The 22910-nt window shown below is 45.4% G+C and overlaps 4 protein-coding genes across 7 annotated transcripts in view; 2 read left to right on the top strand and 2 right to left on the bottom strand.

The window, feature by feature from the left end:
- Positions 1 to 121: 121 nt before the first annotated feature.
- Positions 122 to 9452, bottom strand: bin2a (bridging integrator 2a). The gene is made up of 13 exons (XM_088407851.1): positions 9407 to 9452; positions 7661 to 7757; positions 7505 to 7585; positions 6660 to 6714; positions 6485 to 6579; positions 5144 to 5239; positions 4248 to 4355; positions 3876 to 3961; positions 3690 to 3765; positions 3527 to 3609; positions 2259 to 2820; positions 1163 to 1224; positions 122 to 1081 (listed from the first exon to the last, which is right to left on the bottom strand). The coding sequence occupies exons 2-12, from the start codon at positions 7742 to 7744 to the stop codon at positions 1189 to 1191; spliced, it is 1362 nt and encodes a 453-aa protein (XP_088263977.1). The 5' UTR covers positions 7745 to 7757; positions 9407 to 9452; the 3' UTR covers positions 122 to 1081; positions 1163 to 1188.
- LOC148428403 (uncharacterized) lies at positions 7689 to 11933 on the top strand. The gene is made up of 5 exons (XM_088407852.1): positions 7689 to 8646; positions 9608 to 9713; positions 10483 to 10589; positions 10728 to 10900; positions 11255 to 11933. Exons 1-5 carry the CDS (start codon positions 8541 to 8543, stop codon positions 11528 to 11530), a joined length of 768 nt encoding a protein of 255 aa, XP_088263978.1. The 5' UTR covers positions 7689 to 8540; the 3' UTR covers positions 11531 to 11933.
- racgap1 (Rac GTPase activating protein 1) lies at positions 11859 to 19502 on the bottom strand. Of its 3 annotated transcripts, XM_088407849.1 has the most exons (17): positions 19339 to 19502; positions 18563 to 18663; positions 17843 to 18045; positions 17623 to 17753; positions 17046 to 17115; positions 16903 to 16956; positions 16758 to 16835; positions 16043 to 16163; positions 15804 to 15946; positions 15304 to 15468; positions 14743 to 14838; positions 14344 to 14542; positions 13980 to 14085; positions 13766 to 13898; positions 13582 to 13705; positions 13407 to 13509; positions 11867 to 12715 (listed from the first exon to the last, which is right to left on the bottom strand). In XM_088407849.1, exons 2-17 carry the CDS (start codon positions 18645 to 18647, stop codon positions 12643 to 12645), a joined length of 1884 nt encoding a protein of 627 aa, XP_088263975.1. In that variant the 5' UTR covers positions 18648 to 18663; positions 19339 to 19502; the 3' UTR covers positions 11867 to 12642. The 3 variants fall into 3 exon arrangements, with proteins under 3 accessions (XP_088263976.1, XP_088263974.1, XP_088263975.1); XM_088407850.1 differs by having other exon boundaries at positions 11859 to 12715; positions 15804 to 16163; positions 19339 to 19383; XM_088407848.1 differs by lacking the exon at positions 19339 to 19502 and adding an exon at positions 19111 to 19262 and having other exon boundaries at positions 11859 to 12715; positions 15804 to 16163.
- Positions 19503 to 22473: 2971 nt separating this feature from the next.
- LOC148428401 (inactive dipeptidyl peptidase 10) overlaps positions 22474 to 22910 on the top strand; it is a 28473-nt gene continuing 28036 nt past the window's right edge. For both annotated transcript variants that reach the window (XM_088438967.1, XM_088438957.1), the window contains exon 1: positions 22474 to 22626. In XM_088438967.1, the coding sequence (XP_088295093.1) occupies positions 22588 to 22626 (39 nt within the window). In that variant the 5' untranslated portion in view covers positions 22474 to 22587. The remainder of the gene's footprint in view (positions 22627 to 22910) is intronic.

The raw sequence follows: 22910 nt of genomic DNA, 5'->3' as shown, positions 1-22910 counted from the left end.
CCTACGACAGGAGTTGCCTGTCCGGTATGTAAATCGTAACGTGACGTAAATGTTCCGTCTCGAATGCACTCAGTCGCCGTAATCAAAATAGTCAAAATAGCACATTTATTGCAGTAAAATATTAGAAGAAAATCGTGTTTTAATGTGTTCAATAACTCATTTAGACAACATAACACAGGGTTCAATTAGATATTTGGACACTATATGGCTTGAAAAACAATAGAGGTTTTCTGTAATATAAACACATTTGCATAAACTCGTATATTTATTCTCTTATTAATCTTATTATATGTTATTAGTTTTTTTTTTCTTCTACATTTTAATGTATATGTTCTCCCGTATCTTCATTATTGTGCATATTTATACTATATATAAAATAGAATCGAATAGAATGTCTTTTTTTGTCATTAAACAACAGGTTTTGAGCAAAATCAAACCTAAAAAGCAGAAGACAAGGTGTTTGTTTACATAATTATAACAGGGCTGGTCATTCCACGGAACTGACAATTGTTCACAGTCCATAATATATTTCAAATATGATCGCTATACATGAGAGAAAAAGTCCAGTTGGTCTGGACAAGTTAGTCTTCAACGTGCGTGTTTTTAGGATCTGTGAGAAGTTGAAATAACTGGAGAAAGCCCAAACAAGTACGTAAAGAAGTGTAAAAGTCACACAGGATGGGCGGAGATGAAATTTGAACGGATGACCCCTCAACTGTGAGGCGGACGCGCTGACCACTCCGTGTCGCCACCGCGCTGAGCGAGCGCATTCCATTCCACTTCTATTTAGTCCTCATTTTCATTTGAAACAATTGAAGCATTTTTAATGCCCATCTCTTGCATATTACGAAGATTCACAGTTGTCCATTAGCAAACTAAATCTAGCATCAATTTTGTTAAGAATCATGAATGACCATGCTCATCCAAGAAAGAAAATAAGCACAAGGACTCAAGTATGCTGATTGTGGCCCGCGGAACTAAAAAAAGAGATGCTGAGAATGTTTGGAGGGTGTTTGAAAAGAGTTGTGGTCTCGGTCCTCCCTCGTCCGCAGCTGTCGGATTCCGTCTTGTTCGCCCTCAGCTGTTGTGACAAGAAGGAAAAGTCAAGCACGGGCATGAAAGCCCCATCCCATCCCATCCCATTCCGGTGAAGGGGACAAACCTTGAAGCCCCATAAAAGAGGTCTTGTTAGACCTCTGTGCTCTTGGAGTCTGCGCAAGTCACCTGGAAGGGCAACAGCAGCAACCTTTTCTCAGAGCAAATCTTCCAAAAATAACCATTTCATATGGGCTTCGTTCATTCTCCTAATTCGTGGCCGCGACGTATGATTTTCGGATGCAATGCTTTTAAAATGTGACAGTTCGACTTAGTTCGCAGGTTTGTCGGATTCCATTCGATATTCTTCGTCTGGAGCTTTTGTTGTTTTTATTAATATACATATAAAAGCTCTCCAAAGTCCAAACCATTCAATTGAATTCAATTCTGAGAAAGGACATGTCAGCAAATCGATGTATGTCTTCAGTTCGCTTCCTCAAGCCAAAGTTGATGACACCACTGTTTGTCTAGCTAGCACATCTAGTTAGCTAGCCTGTCTGTCTGCCTGCCTGCCTGTCTGTCCGTCCGCCCGTCTGTCCATCGCTATAGAGATAGATCCCTATCTATCGAGATCTATACATTTAGGTAGCTAGGTAGATATAGTATCTGGTTATCTCGCTACCTCGCTAGCTAAAACATCTAGATAGCGAACAAGCTAGCTAGTTAGAACACCCGTATGTCCATCCATTGAGATCAATGCATCTAGCAAGCTAGGTAGATATCTAGTTATGTAGTTATCCATTTAGCTAGCTACTTATCTAGCAAAAACATCTAGATAGCGAACAAGCTTGCTAGTCAGAGCATCCATCCATCTAGATCATCCGTATACACTGTATTTACAGTACATGCGATGTCATCACCTGGGCGCGATTGCTGCTCAGCAAACGACATCATAAACGTCAACTCGATCTTTCACGATTTTGAAGCATCGTCGCATTGGCTTTTAGCCATTGGAAATTTAGCGGGGTCCTTCGCGACTCTGGAGTGCAATGTGTCAAATATACAAGACGCGTATTTTCAATTTTGCAGGCGCTTGAAAAATTGTGAGTAAGGCTAAGGTTTGGATTTGAAACGGACGCAGCCTTGAGCCATCAAATACAAAGGGAAGAACGTTTCCCTTTGGACTCGTCCAGATTTCGAAGGGCGTAAGGCAGGAGCCTGACCTTGTCCTGCTGCTCGTCGGCGTCGAAGCCCGGAATGTCCCCGTTGTCCAACGCGCCGGCCTTGGGAGCGTCGGCCAGGCGCTCGACGCGCAGCGGAGCCTTCTCCGAGGCGCTCGGCTGAAGCTCCGGACTTTCCGAGTCGTCGGGCTCGTCGCCGCTCTCGCTCGGCCCGGCTTCTTCTTGCTGGTTTTCCGCTTGCGGAGCCTTGGCTTCGGAACCCTTGGCTTCCGACTCCTCTTCCTTCAAATCCTCCTCCTCATCCTCTACCTTCCAATTCTCCCCGTCGTCCTTCTTTTCATTTTGGGACCGGGCATTGCTCCCAGCATCCCCAGCATCTTCTCGCGCGCAGAGATCATGCATCTGGACGCGGCGGGCGGCAGCCTCCGGCTCCGAGACGGCCGCCGCGCTGCTTTCTCTGGACAGCGTGCCGTGGCCGCCTTTCTCCGGGGACCTGAGACTAAATCTGGGGCCGCCTTTGGGACTGTAGTTCCTGTGGAACTCGGAGAAGCTGGCCTTCCAAGCCCTGGGGGACAGCAGGGTTCGTCTCCTCAAGGAGCCGTACCTTAAAGGGACGGTCGGTGAGATTTACCCATGAACAAAATAGTTAACCATTACAAATTTCAATAAGGCGCAAATAAATGTGTTCTATCACGTTAACATTTTATTTGCTAGAACCCTCGCGTGCTTGGATGGCCGTCCTCGATGTCGCCCTGGCCTTTCTGATCGACTGCAGACAGTGCATTTGCGGTTTCCAGCAGAGGTCCCGAACCGCTGCTATCAACTGGTACCGGGCCGCTTGGGCCGCAACCCAAATTACAACGTTTCAGATCTGATTTATTTGATCCTTTAACAATTCGTTTGCGCTTTGTTTGGCTCGCTCATAATTTCTCGGCGCCGCCTCTGGCCGCTTTCGATATTACATTTTGGAGTGAGGAAGGACGGCGTGGCTTCAATTGAGAGTAGTCACTGATGCACTGATGCACATCTTGTTCTGTTTCTCGGTGAAATTTGGCCCACGAGTCTCTCTGTAAGATGTACGTACTTTCTTTGAAAGAATGAAAGTTTTTGATTCATTGAAAAAAAAAAAAATCATCTAGTTTGTATACTTTACATTACAAAATCTTTGGGCCAGATTAGACCTGTTTGCAGGCCAAAACGTGTCCGCAAGCCATATGTGAGACACACCTGCTCTAAAAACAAGTCTTGACCTTCAAAAAGAGGTCTGGACTTGTGATTATTTGACATCGAAGGCCATTATAAGAACCAACCTCAGCATTCCCTTGATGGCAAACACTTTGTCTGGATGCTGGGCTTGCAGTTCCTTCACCACGTTGTGAAGATCCATGTTGAGCTAAAAGAGAAGACGTTTGCTTTGAGAAGACGCATTTTCTTCCTTGCCGTCATCCGTCAATGCGAGTAAGTAATGCGCACCGTCCTCATTTCCTTATAGAAGATGTCTCGTAAACTTGAAACCGCAGAGAAGACCGCCACGTAGCATCCGATTCGGCTGAGATTTAAAACAAACAGAAAAAGGGAAGGGGTGGGGGGTGAGATTGAAGTTCTGAAAAAAAATCCGGTTGTAAAAAGAGGACTGAAAATAATGATGAAAAAAAAGACCTGTCGTGTATCACGGGGAGCTCCTCTTTCAGTTCGTTATTGATTCCTTCGTAGACACGTTTGGCGTCCTTCATCTCTTCTTCGGCCTGCAAGTGCCAAACGTCGAATGGTTTTTCTGAAACGTCTGGCAGGTTTTACTGGAAAGGAACCTAGATACATTTCTTGCGTCAAACTACTTCCTAGCGTCTTGGTTTTTGTTTCAAGATGGCAGCAACCACGCTCGCCATTCATTTCACCCAGACGGAGGAGCAAAGGCATCACAGGATCCTGGAGCACTCGCGCAGTCGCTGACGTCGCGTCATGTGCATTTTCATCGGAAAAGCATAGTACATCGCATTTATGAAAAAACATTTCCATGAACGGGAAGCGCACCTTGGCGATCTTGATGTCGTCTCTCTTCTTGGCCATCTGCAGGGACTCCAGGTGGTGACGGGATGAGTCGTAGTCGACCAATTTCCTCCCCCTCTTGGACACTTTCTCCTGAAAAGTCACCGTGCACTCATGTCGACCTTTGTCCGACGCTGGCAAAAAGCTAACAATATGAATTCGTGTCACGAGTGGATTACAAATCCAATACGAAAACGAATGACTTATAAATTGAATACGTGATCATATGACAAATTTGGACTTGGTTTCTCCTTTAATTCTTTCAGGGCCAAGCCTTATCGGAAAAGGCACCAGTGTCATTACTCTATTCATAGGGGAGAAAAAAACGTAGTCACTGGCAGACACAACAAGTATTTTACATGATGAAAATGTCTTACTATAAATCGCTACTTTTTTCTCACACTTTGAACCCTTTGAACCACTGAAGCCAAAGGGGAGACTTAAACTCGCGTTTTTGTCAAATTCACTCAAATTGAAGTCATAAAGGAGGGGTCGACTTCTATGCAAAATTGTCTGACAACCGGTTGAGGGTGTCCCCCGCCTCCTGCCCCAAAATGGGCGGATGGACATTTTTGTTGCTGCGCCTTACAAACGTGAAATTTAAAGTCCAAAAAAGCGGCAGCCGTTCTATGAGAATAAAACCTTAATATTACAATGAAAATGTAGCGATAAAAGAACATATATTTTTCTGTTGATTAAATAACCTTGCGACTGTCGTTGAACCACAGCAGCAAACGTTTAAATGAGAAATTCCCAGGCCATGAAACACGAGGGTTTTTTTCCTTTTCTTTTTAAGGCACGATATGTGACAGCTTGTATAGGATGTATACTGTATAAATTGTATAAATGGTATACGGTATAGCGTGGTGTGGTTGGCCTACTCTGATATCGGGGAACTGAGCCACGTAGGACTCCATGGTCCGAACGGCTTGGTCCAACAGCTTCACCTCGTGGTCATTCCACAGAAGGTCCTCTCCCTTCAAGAGACGTATGATATGTTAACACACTAGAACTACAAACACACACTAGAACTAGAAACACGCGCGCGCACATCTAGCTTGCTTAAATCAGTCAGAATTCAAATGCAATCATGGTTTTAGAATTCCTGCTATTTCAATGGTTATCACGTGACAGGTGTCGCCGGATGTTCTGCCATTGTTTCTACCCGACCATAGCTTTTGGAATTATTTTTGGTTTCCTCGGACCAGTCCTCAAAATGGGGGGCAGGAACCGAACAATGCGCGTAGAATAACTTAACAGGCGTTGAGCCTGTCAAGTGTAATTGCACATCTGCGACACCAGGAGGTGCAGTTGGCGCTCTCATTGTCAAAGTGTGCAGGAGAAACTTTTTCGATTCCACTCAATCACTCACGTTAATCCTCTAACCAATTTTGAAGTCAACGTGGACCACATCGGATGAGGCCAACACAACTTGATTTTCAGCTACTTTTAGACAAAGTTTTGGATCGCATTAGACGGGCTAAGCACCACTCAAATTTCAACGACTTTTTTGAAGCGGAGTTTTGACCATATTCGATGGGCTCATTGCAGTTTTAAATGTGTGTTTCTGGACTAAATTTGGACCACATTGGAGTGTCAAACATCCGGCCCGTGAAATGAGTTTGCAAAGTGTAAAAATGAATCGATTTTTTAATTCAATGAAACCTTAAATGTTTTACGATTAAGAGTAACGTTACTATTTTACGCTAATAGTGATGTTGCGTTTGTTTTATTTTTGACAGTCTTAAAAAAGAATAATACATTTGCAGTGGTTGTTTTAAAGTTATAGAAATATATACCAAGGTTTTATTGGTCCAGCCCGCTTGGGAATAGATTTTCCTCCAAGCGGCCCTTAAGCTTAATGGAGTTTGAGACCCCTGGACTAGCTGGTACATAACCCAAAAACGAACAACCACTTTTTCAACTAAATTTGGACCACATTGGACTAGCTAAGGCATAGCCCAATTACGGACAACTATTTTTGGACTAACTTGGGACCACATCGGATGGGCTAAAAACACAACTCTATTAGCAACGACTATTTTTGGTCCAAATCTGGACGGGCTAAACACTGACTATTTCTTACTATTTCTCGATGGCTAAATCAAGCGTAAAATGGACGGACCGGATCCAGGCCAAAAACCCAAGGTCCAGAGGACTTCTGGTGGGAATGCCAATTTGTTGACGCTTAACAGTGGCTTAACAAGGCTGTAGGGCATGACCTCCACTATGGCTCCGATGTCTTCTTGTCCCACCCAGTCGCTTTCGTAGACGTCAAACAAAGACTGCGAAAGACGTCTCGAGGCTTCCCGCATGTCTGGGGGAGGACGGGGGACAACGTCAGACCCAAAACACACACAATATAGCATACTGCTTGAGGAAGAGACAAAAAGGGACCTCTGACAGCGTCGATGTAGTTCCTTAGGTCTTTGTAAATTCTGTGGCCGTCACTCTGCCAACATGCAAGACGGTAGCAAAAATGTCACGCGTTTCTTTCAATCTTTTTTTAAATAAAGGAATTATAATTATTGTATTTTTCAGACTACAGGCCAGTAACATCCTATCTTCAGCAAGACTGAACAGGCCTGCATGTTTCGCAACAATATATTTATAGAAAATGGATGTATGGATTTTTTTTTTTTTTTTAACACCAACAGAATCTCATAATCAATACTTCCATAGCGTCTTCTTCTGTCTCTTTTTGTTTCATTGATTGATTATTTTGGTGAACATATAACACATTACACATTGGGTAGTTCCTATACACAATGTTACACATCACAAACTTATCTGAAAGATCTTATTCAATTTATACATAACATGTTTATATTTTAATGCTATATTTTTAAAACTCCTTTTGAGCACAGTCATTGATTCACATCTTTTCAGTTCTACTTCAGAATTGTTCCATAATTTGACATGTTGAGCAGATATACACATTTGCTGTATGGGTATGACACTTAATTTTGATAGTAATTTTGTGCACATAATAGATTTCATTTATCATTTTTTTGTTTTTATTTGCCAATAACTGAAGAGAGACGATATAGAATTTTACAAACACTGAAAATAGATGAATACACAGATAAAAATGTGTCTATACGTCAGTGGCCGATATGTCACTATCTGACCACTAGATGTCACTGATGAAGCTATTTTATGAGGCTTCAAAGCATTGCCTTTTCGCAGATCAATATGGCGAAGAACGCAAAAGCCTCCCAAGCCATGTCCACCCAAAATACCTGCTGTTCGCACAACTGTTGGACGTAGTGCTCAAATAGATCATCCCGGGTCTCTTCCGACTTCCCGAGCTTCTGCAGTACCTGCCAGAAAAACCCGTTCAAATCAACAACAACCGGCAATATTTGTCATGTGACCATTTGTGACGCGTAAACTACCTTTTCTTTGCCTCTGCTCAGCTGTCTTTGCACTTTTTTGGCAAAGTCTCCGCTGCTGCCTTTAGGACTTGTGCGATCTGTCATCGTTAGCCCTTGTCTGAGTAGGGTAGGAATTCGTTTGTGAAGATCAATACGGTAATAACAATTTTTGAATAGTTCTTGAGTCGAGTTTGGAAAAGTCGGAAATTATAACGGCTTCCTGTGGAGAACACACTACGTTGTTAATACGTGTTTGTCAAAGAGATCCAGTTTGAAAATCTCAGTCCTTGCGTGGTTTTTCCTCCACCTGCGCTGATGGCCTCACTTTACAAACACAATAAATTGGAGGAAGAAAAATAAACAAGATTTTATGTTTGGATGTGAAAACCTTAGTTTTTCCCTTTGTTGTGCACTAGTATACTATGATATACTGCATTTCACTTTTTAAATTCGGTCTACTGTACTGTTCTCCTCAGTAGTCTATAATAATAGGTAGCGATGTTCTCCTCAGTCTATAATAATAGGTAGCGATGGATGGATGAATACATCTAACTAGCTTGTTAGCTATCTAGACGTTTGAGTTAGCTATATAATTAGAACCCCACCCCCTTTAGAACCGATGTGTAACTTTATACGTGCTATGTAATTTCATGCACACAAATATGCACAGCGTGGATTATAGCGGCAATAGAAAATTGACCTAATGAGGGTGCCGTAGTTAGCAAGCAAATGTGCCTTACTGTCGGCGCATGCGCACCTTGGTTTGAGCAAGACCGCGTCGCTAATATGCCGGGGAGAGTGGTGGGCGTGGCTGGGCTGGGTTCGGTCCAAAGATTCGAGTCCAGTTGTTGACAGCGAATAGCCGCGCGATAGACTCGTCCCGAGCGAAATTGACTTTATCATGGGTGGTACGGTGGCCAAATGTGCCGCGATCGACGTAGGCATCCAGTGGGCCGGCTGGGCTCTGGCGACGGCGCTCAGAACCGAAAAGTTCTACGACTTGACAGGTAAAAGTAGAACCTCCAAAACAAAACTTAACTTTGCCCCCCCCCCCCCCCCCCCCCAATACCTGCGCAAGCTTGTAAAGCGAACTGACGCCTTTGTCTTTTTTTAAGATGATGTAACCATTTTTCGATACCGTAACATTGCCAATGGAGAATGCATGTCAATCGTATTACAACTGTTGTGTAACTATCTGCTGAATAATGTCTGCATTCATGGGAAACACGCGATGAATGGCTGCAGCATTATAATAAAAAATATAGATGTATATTAAACGCACTGAATTGGCAAACGTTCAAAGGTGTACTTTGTGGAAACACGCATAAAAAAAGTACACACTTGTCTAAACTCAGTAGAGTATCGTAAAAAAAATAGGATGCGACTTATACTTTGAATACACTGGTCAGTCAGCATAAAAATGCATTCTCGGCACTGCGCTTAGTGTTTTTCTCCTGGTGCAACTATATTTCATACAAATATATCCTGTGATGATGGCCATTTTTACGCCATTTCTGGAAAATACATCAAGTTGAACTTTTAGGTGGAAAAAAAAACTTTTGGACATAAATAATAGGTCTGGCGCTGGGAGTTTCCTAAAAAGAAGAAATCACTAGAGTGAAAATGTGTAGCTTCCTCAAACTGTAACACGTCTGGAAGGCGCCTGACATGTGACGTTCCACCAGGTTTTTTTTTTTTTTGAACAATAAACGTTCTTCTTGACAACGAGCACTTAGTCCGTTGTTCCGAGCAAAAGACTTGACTTACCTTCCGTCGTCGTCGTCCGCTTTCACCTTGACGCCTCGGTGTGGCTGGTCGCCTGGCCGCAGCGCTTCTGCATTGGCGCTTGTGACCCTTGAACCTTGGAAGCAATTACTTGCCGTTTCCTGGGTAAAAGATTGATGAAAACACGCCTTAGTGGGCAGGCGGCCAGCTAATGTGTGATTCCTCGCCTTCGGACTCTTTCAGGATCCGGCACGTTTGTGCTGCTCGCCCACCTGAGCCGTCTGTGGGGAGGGGCCACCCACCTTCGCCAGAAGGTCCAGACCGGGCTGGTGACGGCTTGGGGGCTCAGGTAGGTCCCCTAGTCAGGGTAAGGGTTCCCAACGGCCTGTTGGCAGCCCAGTGCCGGTTCATGGATCAACTGGTACCGGGCCGCACCAGAAATAAGGAAATAAACTTTGGAACTTGTTTAGTTTATCCTGTAACAGTTCTAGATCTGTGCTTTATTTGTTCTTTATTTGGCTTGATTGGTTTGGGGGTTTTTTTGGCGCCGCCTCTGCCTCACTGTTGGTATTTTGTAGTGAGGAAGGATGGTGCGTATGGGGTCAGCAGAACGGTAGCTAAAGGGTTCACAAACGAAACAGACGTCCCCTCAAGAGACAGGCGACGAGCCTATAACTTCCAAGAAAAAGAAAGCTTTGAACAGTCAATAACAGGATTCCTACTTGGAAATGATGACTTATTCTCGGTAAAGATTGAGTGCTACTTCGTAGCCGGAAAGGACCCGCAAAGCGACAATGAATGTATTGTCTACATTTTTGTTACCAAACCAGATAAGCTCGCAAATGGTGATGGGAAAACGAAGCCTCATGAAAGTCTTGGTAAAAGTAAAGGCTCGTGAAATGTATTCAACCTACTCCATCTTTCAAGGGTGCCATCTAGAGGAGCAAAAAATATTACAAGCGCTTCATTTTCACAAATTGGGGAGGGGCAAGTTGTTGGTTTTACTCACAGACTTATTATTCCCAACGCGTTTATGCTGAGCCGCCGAAATCGTAGCGCGGTTAATTTTTAATCTGCGGGTTAATGGGACAGGTGGTTAAGCGGTCTTTTTGCTGCAGGCTGGGCACATTCCTCTTCATGCGGATCTTGAAGGACGGCCAGGATCGAAGGTTTAACAATGTCCGAGGCAGCCCGGGGACTTTCTTTGTTTACTGGACCATTCAAGGTATGAAGCGCCTCTGGGCGGTTTCTCTCGGCATTGACAAAGGTTCCTTGAAGAATCAAACTCAATCCGAAATACTTGAGCGTCCGAAACGGTTAACTCGTGGTAACGTTTTTTTCGTTTTCTTTTTCTTTGGCCCAGCCGCGTGGGTGTTTGTGACGCTGCTGCCCACCCTCATGCTCAACTGCGAAAAGCGCGACGTGGGTCTGGGAGCCAGGGACTACGCGGGCTGGACCCTGTGGGGCGTGGGATTTGCCACAGAAGCCATCGCCGACCAGCAGAAATGGATTTTCAAAGGCCACCCAGATAACGCGGTGAGGAAAAATGCTAGCTTAAAACGGGGGTTCTCAAACTTTTTGGAGTCGCCGACCCTTTACAATGCAAATTTTCCAGGACCCCCGATGCAAATGTTGGCGGAAACAATCCAAATAAAATCATACAGATTCAATTTGACAAATAAGGTCCTTGTGGGCTGGATCTACCACCTCCCTCCACCTGTGGTTTAAAAGATTCTAACTCAGGCAGGACTTTGACAATGCGAGCGCCACTGGTGACATCTGGTGACATGGATGTGCAATTACACTTCAAACGGCAAACGCAGAGCCCCCCCATATGAATGTAAACAGGCACAAAAAGCGCCTTGACTGACTTTTCATGCCCCCCCCCAGGGTAAATTCATCCAGAGCGGGCTGTGGGCTTACAGCAGACACCCCAACTATTTTGGAGAGATCCTGCAGTGGTGGGGCCTGTGGCTGTCGGCCTCATCGGTGATGCGAGGCCCTCAGTACCTGAGCGCGCTGTCGCCGCTCTTCGTCTGGTTCCTGCTGCGCTACGTCAGCGGCGTTCCCATCCTGGAAAGGCAGGCCCTCAAAAAGTGGGGCTCGGATCCTGCCTTCCAGAACTACGTCAAGAACACTCCCCTGCTGTGGCCGTGGCCAAATTGAAACACTTCCGTGCTAAGTACTTTAGAAGCGCGGTTCTCCAAAATGATTTGGATTAATAATATATATTTGTGTTCATTTCATTTATTTCGCGTTTCTTCAACAAAGCAATCAATTCAACCAGTTGAATGTATTTTTAAAAATGAAATCATTTTCAAATCTGACAAAGTGCCTTGCTAACGATGCGACCAAGCCAGCAAAGCTAATGCTGTTTCGGACTAAATTGGCAGCAACCTGTTTAAGGGGGGGAAATGTTTTTTTTTTTTTTTTTTTAACTTCAGTGTAGCTGAAAAGCAACAAATATAATTGTGTAATGAGCGTTAAGTGCTTTGAGTACCCACGGTAGAATTTTTTTTTGGCAGCTTCCTTGCAACTTACAATACTGGTAAATGATTTTATTCATTGATGTGGTTGTTATTTGTGGACTCTTTGAATACGGCCGTACACGTCTACAAATCTACACGCAATGCAAATGCCAAGCATAAATGACAGGGAAACTTATGTTTTCATTCTAGTATATTTTAAACTATTTAAGATAAAGATTACACAAGAAAGGTCTGAAAAAGCACACGTCCAACTGCAGTAAAGCTAAACAAGATTGAAATGTGTAAAAAAAAAAAAAAAAAGAAAAATAATGCACTCTTCAACTTCTGAGTGGCACATGAGTTGAAAAGCTGAAGTAACGATTAAATGGATCTTCATTAACCGACTCGGGACAGCTGGACCACTTGTATATGATGCGATAGTTGGCACTGACGTTCTGCCTGTACAATTACAGGATCATCACGCTCCGTTTTGCTTAGCTCAGTCAAATAAGAGTCAAGATATGAGAAGCGGCTCTCCAAGTGCAAGCCACAATCACGGAGCGACAAAACTCAAGTCTGGCAAAAAGTTAAGAACGGGCCATGCGGCTCTCGCGCTTGAATGGACTGACGGTGCAGGTCACTTCCTGGATTTCTAACATCACACATTTATCAAAAACGTACACAACATTGTTCTTCGGTTTGATTGGGGGAGGGGAGCAACAGGTATATCAAATGATCTTTTTGGGACGCAAAACATAAAAAAAAATGATAATAGACAATTTGTGTTTGAGAGTAGAAAAATGATCTGGGTTACTTGAGGATAGGGGACGGAAAGAACCTCCCTTGAGGCAGTGCAGCCGCAGACTTGCTTTTGCTCCCAAATCTTCAAAAAAACAACAAAACAATCACAACACAGTCAATATCCGGGTACTCAATCTCCAGCATTTAAAGTGACACAAATGCATCAAATTAGACATCAGGTCTTAATGCTGGAGAGCGGACGCCAGTTGGCCGTTAGCGACAATTGCCTGCTGCGGCAGAGGTTGTTACCGCACTATTTTCAAGAAAAGAGCAGACTGAACCGGCGTTCGAGTCCATCCTCGCTCACGCGCAGGAATATGAATAAAACCCGGAGGATCGTGTTAAAGTTGTGACGTCTCCTGCTGATTCGATTAGGAGTGGAAAGCTCCGGTTAGAGAAGACGGAAAGGTCATCCATTTGACTCGTTCATTAACTTGGCCAAACACAAATGCCGCGTCACCATTTCTGGTCAAAGGAACTCGAGCCGCGGAGAAGGAAAGGAAAAACTGCTTCAAGCGGCTGGGCATCGACATGCGGGAAATCTGAAACGCGCTTGACTCTACGCAAAACACATATATAACTTACGGATATGACCAAAATATACAAAGAGAAGATGAGATTTATTCTAATTTGCTGCAGTTGCCAAAGTGCATCTTTTACACGTTAACATAGAAAATGTCAAAATGCTGACATCTTCAGCGCCGGACGGAGCGGGAGAAAAGCGGCGGCGTTGCACGCGGAGGTCAAGGACGCGAGCGAGGGTCGGCGCTTACCTGGGCGTGAGCGAGGACTTGAAGCGCTGCGTCAGCGAGCCGGAAGACGGCGTTTTGCTCATCTGCTGCTCGGGAGGCGTCGTGAGGGGGCCGAGCAAGGTCACTGGGACGGAGGCGACGGTTGAAAAGCGGAAGCGGGGGGCGCCCCTCCTCGGGCCCCCCGGCCAAGGCTCACCTCTGTCCGGAGTGTAGCAGTTGGAGTTGCGGATGATCAGGTGATCCGAGTGCGGCGGCTGATTTTCCGACGCCACGTACTGGGCCCAGTAACTGGCCGGCATGTTGAGCAGACGCTCCACCACCTGAAGGGAAAGGCCTGAGCGCCGCCGCCATGGATCGCGCCCCCCCGCAAAGCTTCAAACCTTCGGCTGGCGTTTGGTGTCCTGCAGGATGGTCATGGGGTCCGGGTTGGGAACAGAATGGCCCACGATGGTGGGTCCAAACACTCGCGCCAGGTTAGCCACGTCCATCTTGGTGTCCGAGCTCTCGGCCACTCTGAAAGGTGGCGGCGGACGGCGCCCGGCGGGTCAAGCTGCTGAAATGTGAGAAGCGTGCGGACGGCAGCCGCTGGCTAACCTCTGAAGGTGGAGGATTAAGAAGGCCAGAGTGTCTCGGTTAGCATGTGGCAGGAGGCTGACCGTTTGGTACATCAAGGCCACGCTGTTGTCGTCGTCCGGGGCCTCTGAAAAGACCGCCACAGATGCGTTTCACCTTTTCGTTTTTCCATTTCTGAACAATGTTAGAACAACATCAAATGCGTTACTTGGGACGGACGCTTGAAAGGACCCATACCAATGTGCCTTTTGCGAGCAATTTTACGGGGTCGTGCCGAGAGCGCGCAATAAGCGAAAAATTCTTAAAAATACATCGCGGCAAGAAAAGGGGCCTTTGGCCGCGTTTTGGCCGTTGAGTTGAAGTTGAAACTTGGCTCAAAGGTTACCGGCTGCTTCCATGAATTTGCGGTTGAGGTGAAAGGTGAGGAGCGGGTCCTTGAGGTTGCGCAGGAAATCCTTGAGGAGGCTGCCGATGACGTGAATGTCGTCGACTTTGCTCAGCGCGGGAACGATTTTGCTGCGTATGACCTTCTCCTTCAACTCCTTCACCGCGCGATCGGCGCCGGACACTCGGTACAGCCCGGCCTGAATGGGGCGTTGATAAGCACGCTTTCATTTTCTTACCGGGCTCTAGGCGCACGCGCGTTGTATACAAAACTAAAGCAGCAACAGCAAGCAACTAAAAAGCTCATTGAAGATGACGATATCAGTACAGTATTGAGGCGGGGCGCAAAGTAGCGAGGGATCACACCTCCATCTCAAATCCAAGCCACTACGCTCCGTACCTCATGCAGTCCTCGCTGCTCAATCTCACCGACGCAGTGGACCACGAGAGGCGGAATCTTTGGGGAAACGTCCGGGACGTAGTCGGCAAGAACGCCCTGGAAACAGAGGACACGCCGCCTTTCAACCATTTCCCATGACGCCTGCCGTTAACAGTCGGCTTCGACGACGTGCTCCAAAATCTCAATTTGCGACCAGTCCAAGTGTTTCTGTGCAACACACCAGATTCAAACGATTCGCTTATCGGCAGGCTCTGCGGGAGCTCCATAATGGGCGCGATCACGTGAATCAGACGAGTTGCAAAGAAAGACTTGGAAAACATGCGGGACTAAGAGGTTTTGACATCACTTCCTTTCATGTACCTCATTTACAATTTGAACTTTTGGATGGTAACATGCAGAGCAAGTCACTTATTGCTTGCTCATATAATACAAAGCTCTGCCATAACAATAAAGAAAAAAAAAAATCCAGCCTCGTGGGGGGGGGGAGGGTTGAATGACGATCACCCCACCCAACATGGAATTAGGCTGCACTTGGTTTTTGTGTTCTTGGGCTGTACTCACCTCCCCGATTTTCACCGGTGTATTGCCCAGATTGGGGATGCACGGCAGAGGGCATCGGTCCCGACACTCGGGGTGCGAAACCACCCGGCAGTCGTAGCACCTCAAGGCCACCTTGCCAAATTTGATCCTCTTCCCGCAAGGCACGCACGAATCGGGCTTGATGACCTGGAAAGCCAAAAGGTGGACGCTTTTTGCTCTCTTCCTCTCTCCCCCCTTACCCCCCGCTTTGCTGTCTTTGTCGTGTGCTGTCTTGCAATATTCTATTCCACAATCTAATCATGGCATTGGTGTCATACGTAAAATCATTTCATGATAACTAGACCTACCATTACATTTAAAATACACTGTTGCTCGTTAAGAACACATTTATTTGCAAGTTTTTGAATCGGAACGTGTTCCTTTTTTCATGAAAAACGGTCTAAATCTTACATGTCCCTTTAAGTGAACATTTCATCCCTTGCACTTGTGCAGATGTAACGATAATAAAGGCAGCACCTTACCGTCTTGGCGATAAACTCGTGCTGGCGAACACCTTTGTTTTTCTGCGGCGTGCCGGGCTCATTTTTTCCCCCCGCTTGCTTGTCGGCAGGCTGCTTGAAAACGTCCTCAGAAGCGACGGACTCCGAGTCCCACTCCACGGCGCCTGAGTCGGACGCAAAAGATGCCGAGCGATCGCGTCTCGAGCCCGAAAGGGAAGCGCGGCCACGTTGGTGGCAGTGGACCGCAGCGGAACCTTTACCCGTCTTTGTCTGGCTCCGGGTCCAATAAGGAATGGTCTGGATGGTAGAAACGGCCTCGACGGGCCCGCCGTCCGCCGGGACGGTCACGGTGGTCGTGGCCGTCACCAGGCTTTCATTGGGCTGTCGGGCAAACGGGACAAGCTTAATTCCGTTCGACACCGGTGCTGCTTTTGTTGTTAACAGTTTCCCATTTGTATCATTCTTGAGTATAGTTTGCATTTTGAGTTTGTTCGGGATGTGCTGCAGTGTTTTTTAGTAGTAACATTGGGTAAAACTTTGAGTTTATTTTTTGTATGTACTGCATATTGGTTGTTGGACCCCAGGAAGACTAGCTAGACCATACACGGGCAAACTACGGCGCGGGGGCCATATGCGCGAAATGATCAATCGGGAGGAGAGTGATGCCCTGAAGGATAGGGGAACCATCAGTGCTTTAAAATAGTAACTGTTAGACGTGAAAAAAACAAGTACAGTATTTCGACCATATCATTTTCAGGGGCTGTATCCATTTGCATCCCGGTGCGGCCCATTTGTCAAATTTTAGAACCCTTTGCAGCCCCCGAGTCCAAATTTTTGCCCACCCTTGCTCATGGGGATCTTTAATATTAAAGAATGAATAAATAAACAAACGCACGAGCCTAGAGTTAGATGAGCGGCTCTCACTGGTGGTGGTATTCAGTGGTATTTAAGGTGAGAAAAAAAGAAAAACTTTACCCCTTCCTGAGTGAGACCCGCCGACCGAGTTCTTTTGGCGATCCCCGAAGGCCCGTCGACATGATGTCTCGACGAGCGCTGAAAAGGCGGATGAAAATTGTGCGTTCCCCGACAAGGTCAGGTCGCGTCCCATCGCATCACCTACCCTCTTTTGTCGCTTCCTCAGTCGCGCTGGCCTCACGGCGGACGAGTCCCACTCCTGTCACACCGGGACGCCAACGACACGCAACTTCATTGTCGTTGATGATCAAAGAGCGAGTGAAAACATTCCATCAAAGTCAAACTTACAAGAGAGTCGTCGGTTTTGTCGTAGCTGATATCGGACATTATGGAGGTGGATTCGTCTATGGTGGTTAGTCTGGACCAAAGACGGAAATGCGAGGGTCAATTCGGATCATGGCGTTGTCTACGTGCACACTACATTCCATAAATAAATAAATACAAGTTGAAAACGACAAATTGTTGAACATAAGCGCTGTTGCAAATATACATTTTGATGTGTGCAGCAATGTAAAAAAAAAAATAATAATAATTGTTGACGATCCACCACCGTTTTCATCCATTTCCAAAGAAGGGTGGTTTTCAAAGTGGGGCCCTGCCTGACTGCAGTAAAAGATCAGATAAAGGTTGCCCGGGGAAAAAAAGAATCAAAGAACAAAAACAACAACAACAAAAAAACACTGAGATCGGGTTACTTCAAACTGCTGTCCAAAATGAGCCAAACAAAAGTGGGACCGGGCCCGATTTCGAAAATCTTCCATTCAAGCGGCGAACCGAACGGATACAACCGCGAGCAAAGACGCGCGTGTCACGCCTGCGCCCGAGGCTTCAAGACGTTTGAGCGCCAACGCGTGGCGACGGTCACCTTCGGCTGGTATTGAGCGCGCCGCCTCCCTGGTTGAGGAAGGCCAAAGCCGAGCGCTGCTCGGCACTCAGCTGGATGCTGGACGATCCCTCGCTCATCAGGAGATCCCCAATCAATTGAATCTGGCGGTCCTGCGGCCACAGACATCGCGGGGACGCCTCGGGACGCGTTCCGAGACAAACGGCCGAGACGTGCAAACGAACGGACGGCGCGCGCGCACCAGCTTCTCGCAGTCGGCCTCGGCCTTCTGCCTGCGCCGAACCTCCACGTCCACTTGGTTGCGGGCATGCTTCAGTTTGACCTCCAAGGAACACCGCTCCGTCTCGGTTTTGGTGAGAATCTCCTTGCAGGATTTCAGGTTGTCCTCGGCCATTAGCCACTTGCGTCTGCAGTCTTCAAAGTTCTGTGCCATGTGAATGAAGCCTGGTGGCAGATGAGTCGCCAGTCAATTTTCTCCTTGATTTCTACCATTTTCACCCTTCTTTTTTAACCATTTACTGTGCTTTGTGTAAACATTGAATTGTTTATAGTATTATGGCTGAGTTATGGATGCTGTTATCAATTATTGTTATTCATATTGTTTGGTCACAGTGTTATGGGTTAGTTTTTTTTTTAGTTGGGTTTTCACATACTTCTTGCAGCTTTTCACTATCATACAATGTTAATTTTACACGCTAAACACCCTCAAAGTGTGATTTTCTTTACTTGTTCCTTATTTGTTCTGAGCACCGGCCCTGCCTGAGCAGGTTAACGTAATTTGAGAAATACTTACATGTGCCAAATGACATTTATATGCATATATTTAAGAGTGGGAAACATCAATTAAAAATCATGATTTAGGTCCTTTAAGAATGATCTATAAATGAAGTTGCTGTCGTTTTTCTTTCACAATTGGTTTTGTATGCAAATGAAGTGAAGCTCAAGAAGAAAAACAACTCACTGGGCTCCACGCCCTCAGTCAGAAGTTCAACCTGCGACCGCATCTTCTGGTACAAACTCTGGAGGTTCAGCACCGCGTTCTCCATTGTGTTTCGGGGAAACCTGAAAAACAGCACAAGGGAATTGTCATCTAAAATAAAGTTACTCAAACTACCTATACGTACATGACAATAAAAATGTATAAAATGCATTTAGGTTTGAGGCCCCCCCCCCAAAAAAAAAAATAAAAAATGGAATCATTTTTGCACTCCATAGCCCAGTCCTTATCAAATAGTGGGTTGTCAATTTCAAATAGTATGTTCGGGCGAAAACAGGAAGTTGAGCATATTGAAGTTTTGTAGTCATGGACGTGAAAGATATATTGAAAGAAAAAAAAAAACCATTGGACTCAGGTTTTAGATTAGTGGTCACAAGAAAATACAGTATTTCAAACCCACAATTTTTTGGTTTATAGACAAGCAAAATATTAAAAAATATTTTTGATTCATAGTCACAAAAAAAAGTGTCTTAGTCAGTTATCTTGGGGTCTAGTGATCCGTATGAACGAACCGTAGAGTCTGCCGTTACACTTCGGCACGTCTGACGTCACCAAATGAAAGAGTCATTCGGTGTTTTCGCTTGGCTCGATCACAAAATGACTGAGAAAACAGAAACTTTTCTCATGTCTGACTTAAGGATATAACAGAATTAGGCATTTTGTATGACCGGACGTCAAATAACTTAAAGGATATAAAAGCAAGCGACGGTTAGGCGACGGGGGCTGCCATTTTCCCTTACCTTCCGGTTTTCTGAGCGGGTTTAGGGAAATATCCGGAGACAAACTCGAACCAGCGAGGCTGCAATCACACTGACCGGCTTCCACTTTTTGCTAAACGGCCAGAGACAGCTTGCCAGCAAGCGACCACCTCGCCTTTTCGTTCGCGTCCTACAGCAACGGGCGCGTGTATATTTAAAATTTCGCCGCTGGCCAATAAGCAAGCAGCACCGCATATAAAAACAGCTACGTCACTCCCGGATATAAAACACGACACACTTCCGGTAAAAGCCTTCAAAATTAAAGCTAAATCAAAGAAGCTTTCAACCTGTTTTGTTTGTAAATGTGGAGATATCATGTTTATGCCTCCAAAGGAAAGAGGATCATTTACATTTCACTGCGTAACATGGCGAAATTCAGAGTAGTCATTTTCAATTAACACATTGTACATTGTCTACAGAACAAAAGCAAGCAGGGGAATTGTGTGTGTGTGTGTGTGTGTGTGTGTGTGTGTGTAGGGGGGGGGGGGGGTCAGATTTCCTCAATATTCGCTCTTTGCATAGTCTTCTGGTCGTAATATCGTTGAGGTAGAAAGACCATACGTCACCTAGATTAGAATGTTAATTGCATTTTGAAAACAACAAAGTGTGCTCACCGATTTGCAAATCATACGCAGTAAATATGAGCGTTTGCCAGAACTAAACTAAATTGTCCTGAGTTGTGATCGGGTGATTGGATATTTGTTTGTCTCTGTGTGGGCTGTAATTGGCTGGCAACCAGTTGAGGGTGTCTACTACTCCCCGAAGCCAGCTGGGATAGGCTCCAGCAAGCCTGCAACCTTGTGAGGATAAGCGGCTATAGAAAATGGATGGACGGCATTAACGAGGAATATCTGAAACACTTAAACTCGAAGAAAAAGGTATAAAACACGTAGCTGATTTTTTTTCTTAATCACATTAATCGATGTCATTTAGAAAAAAAAATGTTGCTGACAGCAATTTAAAACGTTTCTTACTCCAGCACAAACTTTGACAATGAGAGTGCCACTACACCACCTGGTGCCGTGGATGTGCAATTACACAATTACATATCACACATGAATGCAAAGCCGGTTTCCCAGGGTAACGATAACGGGGTGGGTCCTCTCCACTCTTTGAGGACTGTTATAAGCTGAGCAGAGCCGCATTTCTCTTTCTGGGGGGCATAGATGAGCAATAAATGGGAGGGTGGGCTTTGTTTGGCAATATAAACATGATGTGATTGATAGGACTCTCGCTTGTATTTCCGCTCCTTTGGCTGCGTACCCGCAAGAGCCGCAAGCGGCCGGCCACCTCGCGCGCTGCCAACCAGTTGGCTGGCTTCCACGCGTGAGACAGCCCGCCTCGAAAACTTTGCCAACACACAAAAAGAAAAACGTGTCTAAAAATGTCTGTCATTCCGGCTATTGGGCTATTGTGGCAAAAGCATGCTATTAAAACACATTGAAATCGTTTTGGATCGTGTAGGGAATTGCTCCTTGTGTTTCCTTTCATAATAATTCAGGATGGGTGGGTGGTGAGGGGGGGGGGCGTATTTCATCTTGATGAATGACTAGAGAGAACTGCAGCCTGCGCCTGTGTGCTGTCGCTGTGACAATGTTGTCATTTCCTCCCTAAATCATCCGTCCATTCCCGTGAAATTGCCTCACTTTATCCTGTGGTTTGGCCCAAATTGAGCAAAAACAAACAAGCTAGCAATGAGCAAGATGTTGTGTGAACATTATTTTCATTTGTGTCGCATGTTCACAACCGCTATAAATAGATAAATATATCACCGGCACGGGGCCTCAACCTCATAAGCAGCGGAGTCAAACCTACGGTCCGCGGGCTGGATCCGGCCCACAAGGAGGTAAAATTCACTCCTCATTAAAAATAATGAATAGTGCCAAACCCATTGGCTCGCTGTCCATAATCAATCGTCGTCAAACTTTCTTACTTTCACAAGCAATGCCCAGATGAGCACTGCAATTTGCAAATGGAAGTGAGCACCTGCCACTCTTTTCAACTTCTCGGGTCATGATGTCATTACATGCGCGCCACCCAGTATTAAAAAATTGAGACACTGCACCATTTTAGTCAGTTTTTTTTGCACTTCACTGTACTCCTTGAAATGAACTTGTACATAGCTCATTGCAAGTTACTGACAAATGCAAGCCTGAATAACTGTACAATACAGTGCTCCATCTGCTTGATTGATTGATTTATTAATATGCAATGATCCTTTCTTTATTTCGTGTTTATTTAAATGTTTAATAAATCAACCAATCAAGTTATACAACTACATATTTTGATCCAGGGATATTTGCGTTTCTTGACAAAAAAAATCAATGAATTAATTACAGTCAATCTTATTATGTGTTCTGTACGAAATGTGTATTTTATGAGCAAACAAAAAAAGTCATGGACAATTTTCATTCATTTCATGCATTTTAAAGAAAAATGTTATACTGGGTTGTATATGCACGTCACCTGTCTCCTGACAAGACGTCTGTTTCATTGGTGAAAACCTTTGCTACAATCCTGACTACATACGGTACACACCATCCTTCCTCACTACAAAGTGTAATATCAACAGCGGCCAGAAGGCGCCAAAAAGACAAAGCTCAAGCCAAACCAAGCACAAATGAATAAACCGTTAAAGGAAAAACTACATCAAAACAAGGTTCTTTCGGGGTACCAGTTGATCCACGGACCAGCGGTTGGGGACCTCCGGGTATAGAAAAGCAAAAAGGAATGTATATTTGACTTGATTTATCTTTATTTATTTCATGTATGCATTTTACGACAGCATATTTCCATTTACTGGGTCCCCCATAAAAGAACCGAACCGCGTTAACGAGGAGCGGCCCGTGCACACCGATTGAATGCTGCTGAAGAGATCGGCAAATATGCAATCAATATTCCTCATGGTTTTACAAGCGATGTATATCATTATTGGCGGTGAGACGGCCACTCAACGCCGCATTCGAAATCCACCTGGCCCCTCCTCGATAAATCTTTTCGCCGATCAATAGTCTTTAAACGGATTGTGGGAAATGAATGAAGAGTCGCCCGCATGAGAGGGGGAGGGGGAGGGGGAGGGGGTGGAAGGGGGGGGCACCGCCAAGCCGACGAGGACAAACTTGCAAGAAGCCAAAGACACCAGTGCAGATGCGCGGCGGCTTTTGAGAGCACGCGCGCGAGCAAAGGAAAAGGCGCCGAAACTGCAGAGCTTTGCGGGATTACGACAACACCATGATCGCCACAACTCAACAAAACATGACCACCGAACTGGTATGTGTTTTTAATTCGCGAGTGGGCGCGCGCGTGCGCGTGCGTCGTCCTTCGACCGGGTTGTGCGCTTGCAAATTCCTCGTCAATGAGCACAAGAGGATGAGCCTCGAATCAGACTTTGTTGCTATCGCTGTCATCGGAACAGAAGACATTCAGATGTCGCTTGTATATGCAACGATAGCAGTCGTTTTTTTATTTTGTTTTCCATTTTATCTTGCTTGCAGCCGCAAGGGCAATATGGAGCATTTTTGAACCCCCTCACCTGTGCCCCCAATGCTCTCTTT

The sequence above is a fragment of the Hippichthys cyanospilos genome, chromosome 2, assembly GCF_059441005.1.
Source record: "Hippichthys cyanospilos isolate Australia breed blue-spotted pipefish chromosome 2, RoL_Hcya_1.0, whole genome shotgun sequence".
NCBI classification, from domain to species: Eukaryota; Metazoa; Chordata; class Actinopteri; order Syngnathiformes; family Syngnathidae; genus Hippichthys; species Hippichthys cyanospilos.
This window is presented reverse-complemented; position numbering and strand designations above follow the sequence as displayed.

What these genes read in the sequence shown, in the direction of transcription:
- bin2a (XM_088407851.1), bottom strand. Translation starts at nt 7,744, where the DNA reads ATGACAGATCGCACAAGTCCTAAAGGCAGCAGCGGAGACTTTGCCAAA. An exon ending in CTCAGTTCCCCGATATCAGA is followed by an intron (nt 4,356 to 5,143) that starts GTAGGCCAACCA and finishes GTGACTTTTCAG; the next exon opens with GAGAAAGTGTCCAAGAGGGG. An exon ending in TCTATAAGGAAATGAGGACG is followed by an intron (nt 3,610 to 3,689) that starts GTGCGCATTACT and finishes CTTCTCTTTTAG; the next exon opens with CTCAACATGGATCTTCACAA.
- LOC148428403 (XM_088407852.1), top strand. Translation starts at nt 8,541, where the DNA reads ATGGGTGGTACGGTGGCCAAATGTGCCGCGATCGACGTAGGCATCCAG. An exon ending in GTGACGGCTTGGGGGCTCAG is followed by an intron (nt 9,714 to 10,482) that starts GTAGGTCCCCTA and finishes TTTTTGCTGCAG; the next exon opens with GCTGGGCACATTCCTCTTCA. An exon ending in TGTTTACTGGACCATTCAAG is followed by an intron (nt 10,590 to 10,727) that starts GTATGAAGCGCC and finishes TCTTTGGCCCAG; the next exon opens with CCGCGTGGGTGTTTGTGACG.
- racgap1 (XM_088407850.1), bottom strand. Translation starts at nt 18,647, where the DNA reads ATGGAGAACGCGGTGCTGAACCTCCAGAGTTTGTACCAGAAGATGCGG. An exon ending in ACAAAACCGACGACTCTCTT is followed by an intron (nt 16,957 to 17,045) that starts GTAAGTTTGACT and finishes CCGGTGTGACAG; the next exon opens with GAGTGGGACTCGTCCGCCGT. An exon ending in CAAATTCATGGAAGCAGCCG is followed by an intron (nt 14,086 to 14,343) that starts GTAACCTTTGAG and finishes CGGTCTTTTCAG; the next exon opens with AGGCCCCGGACGACGACAAC.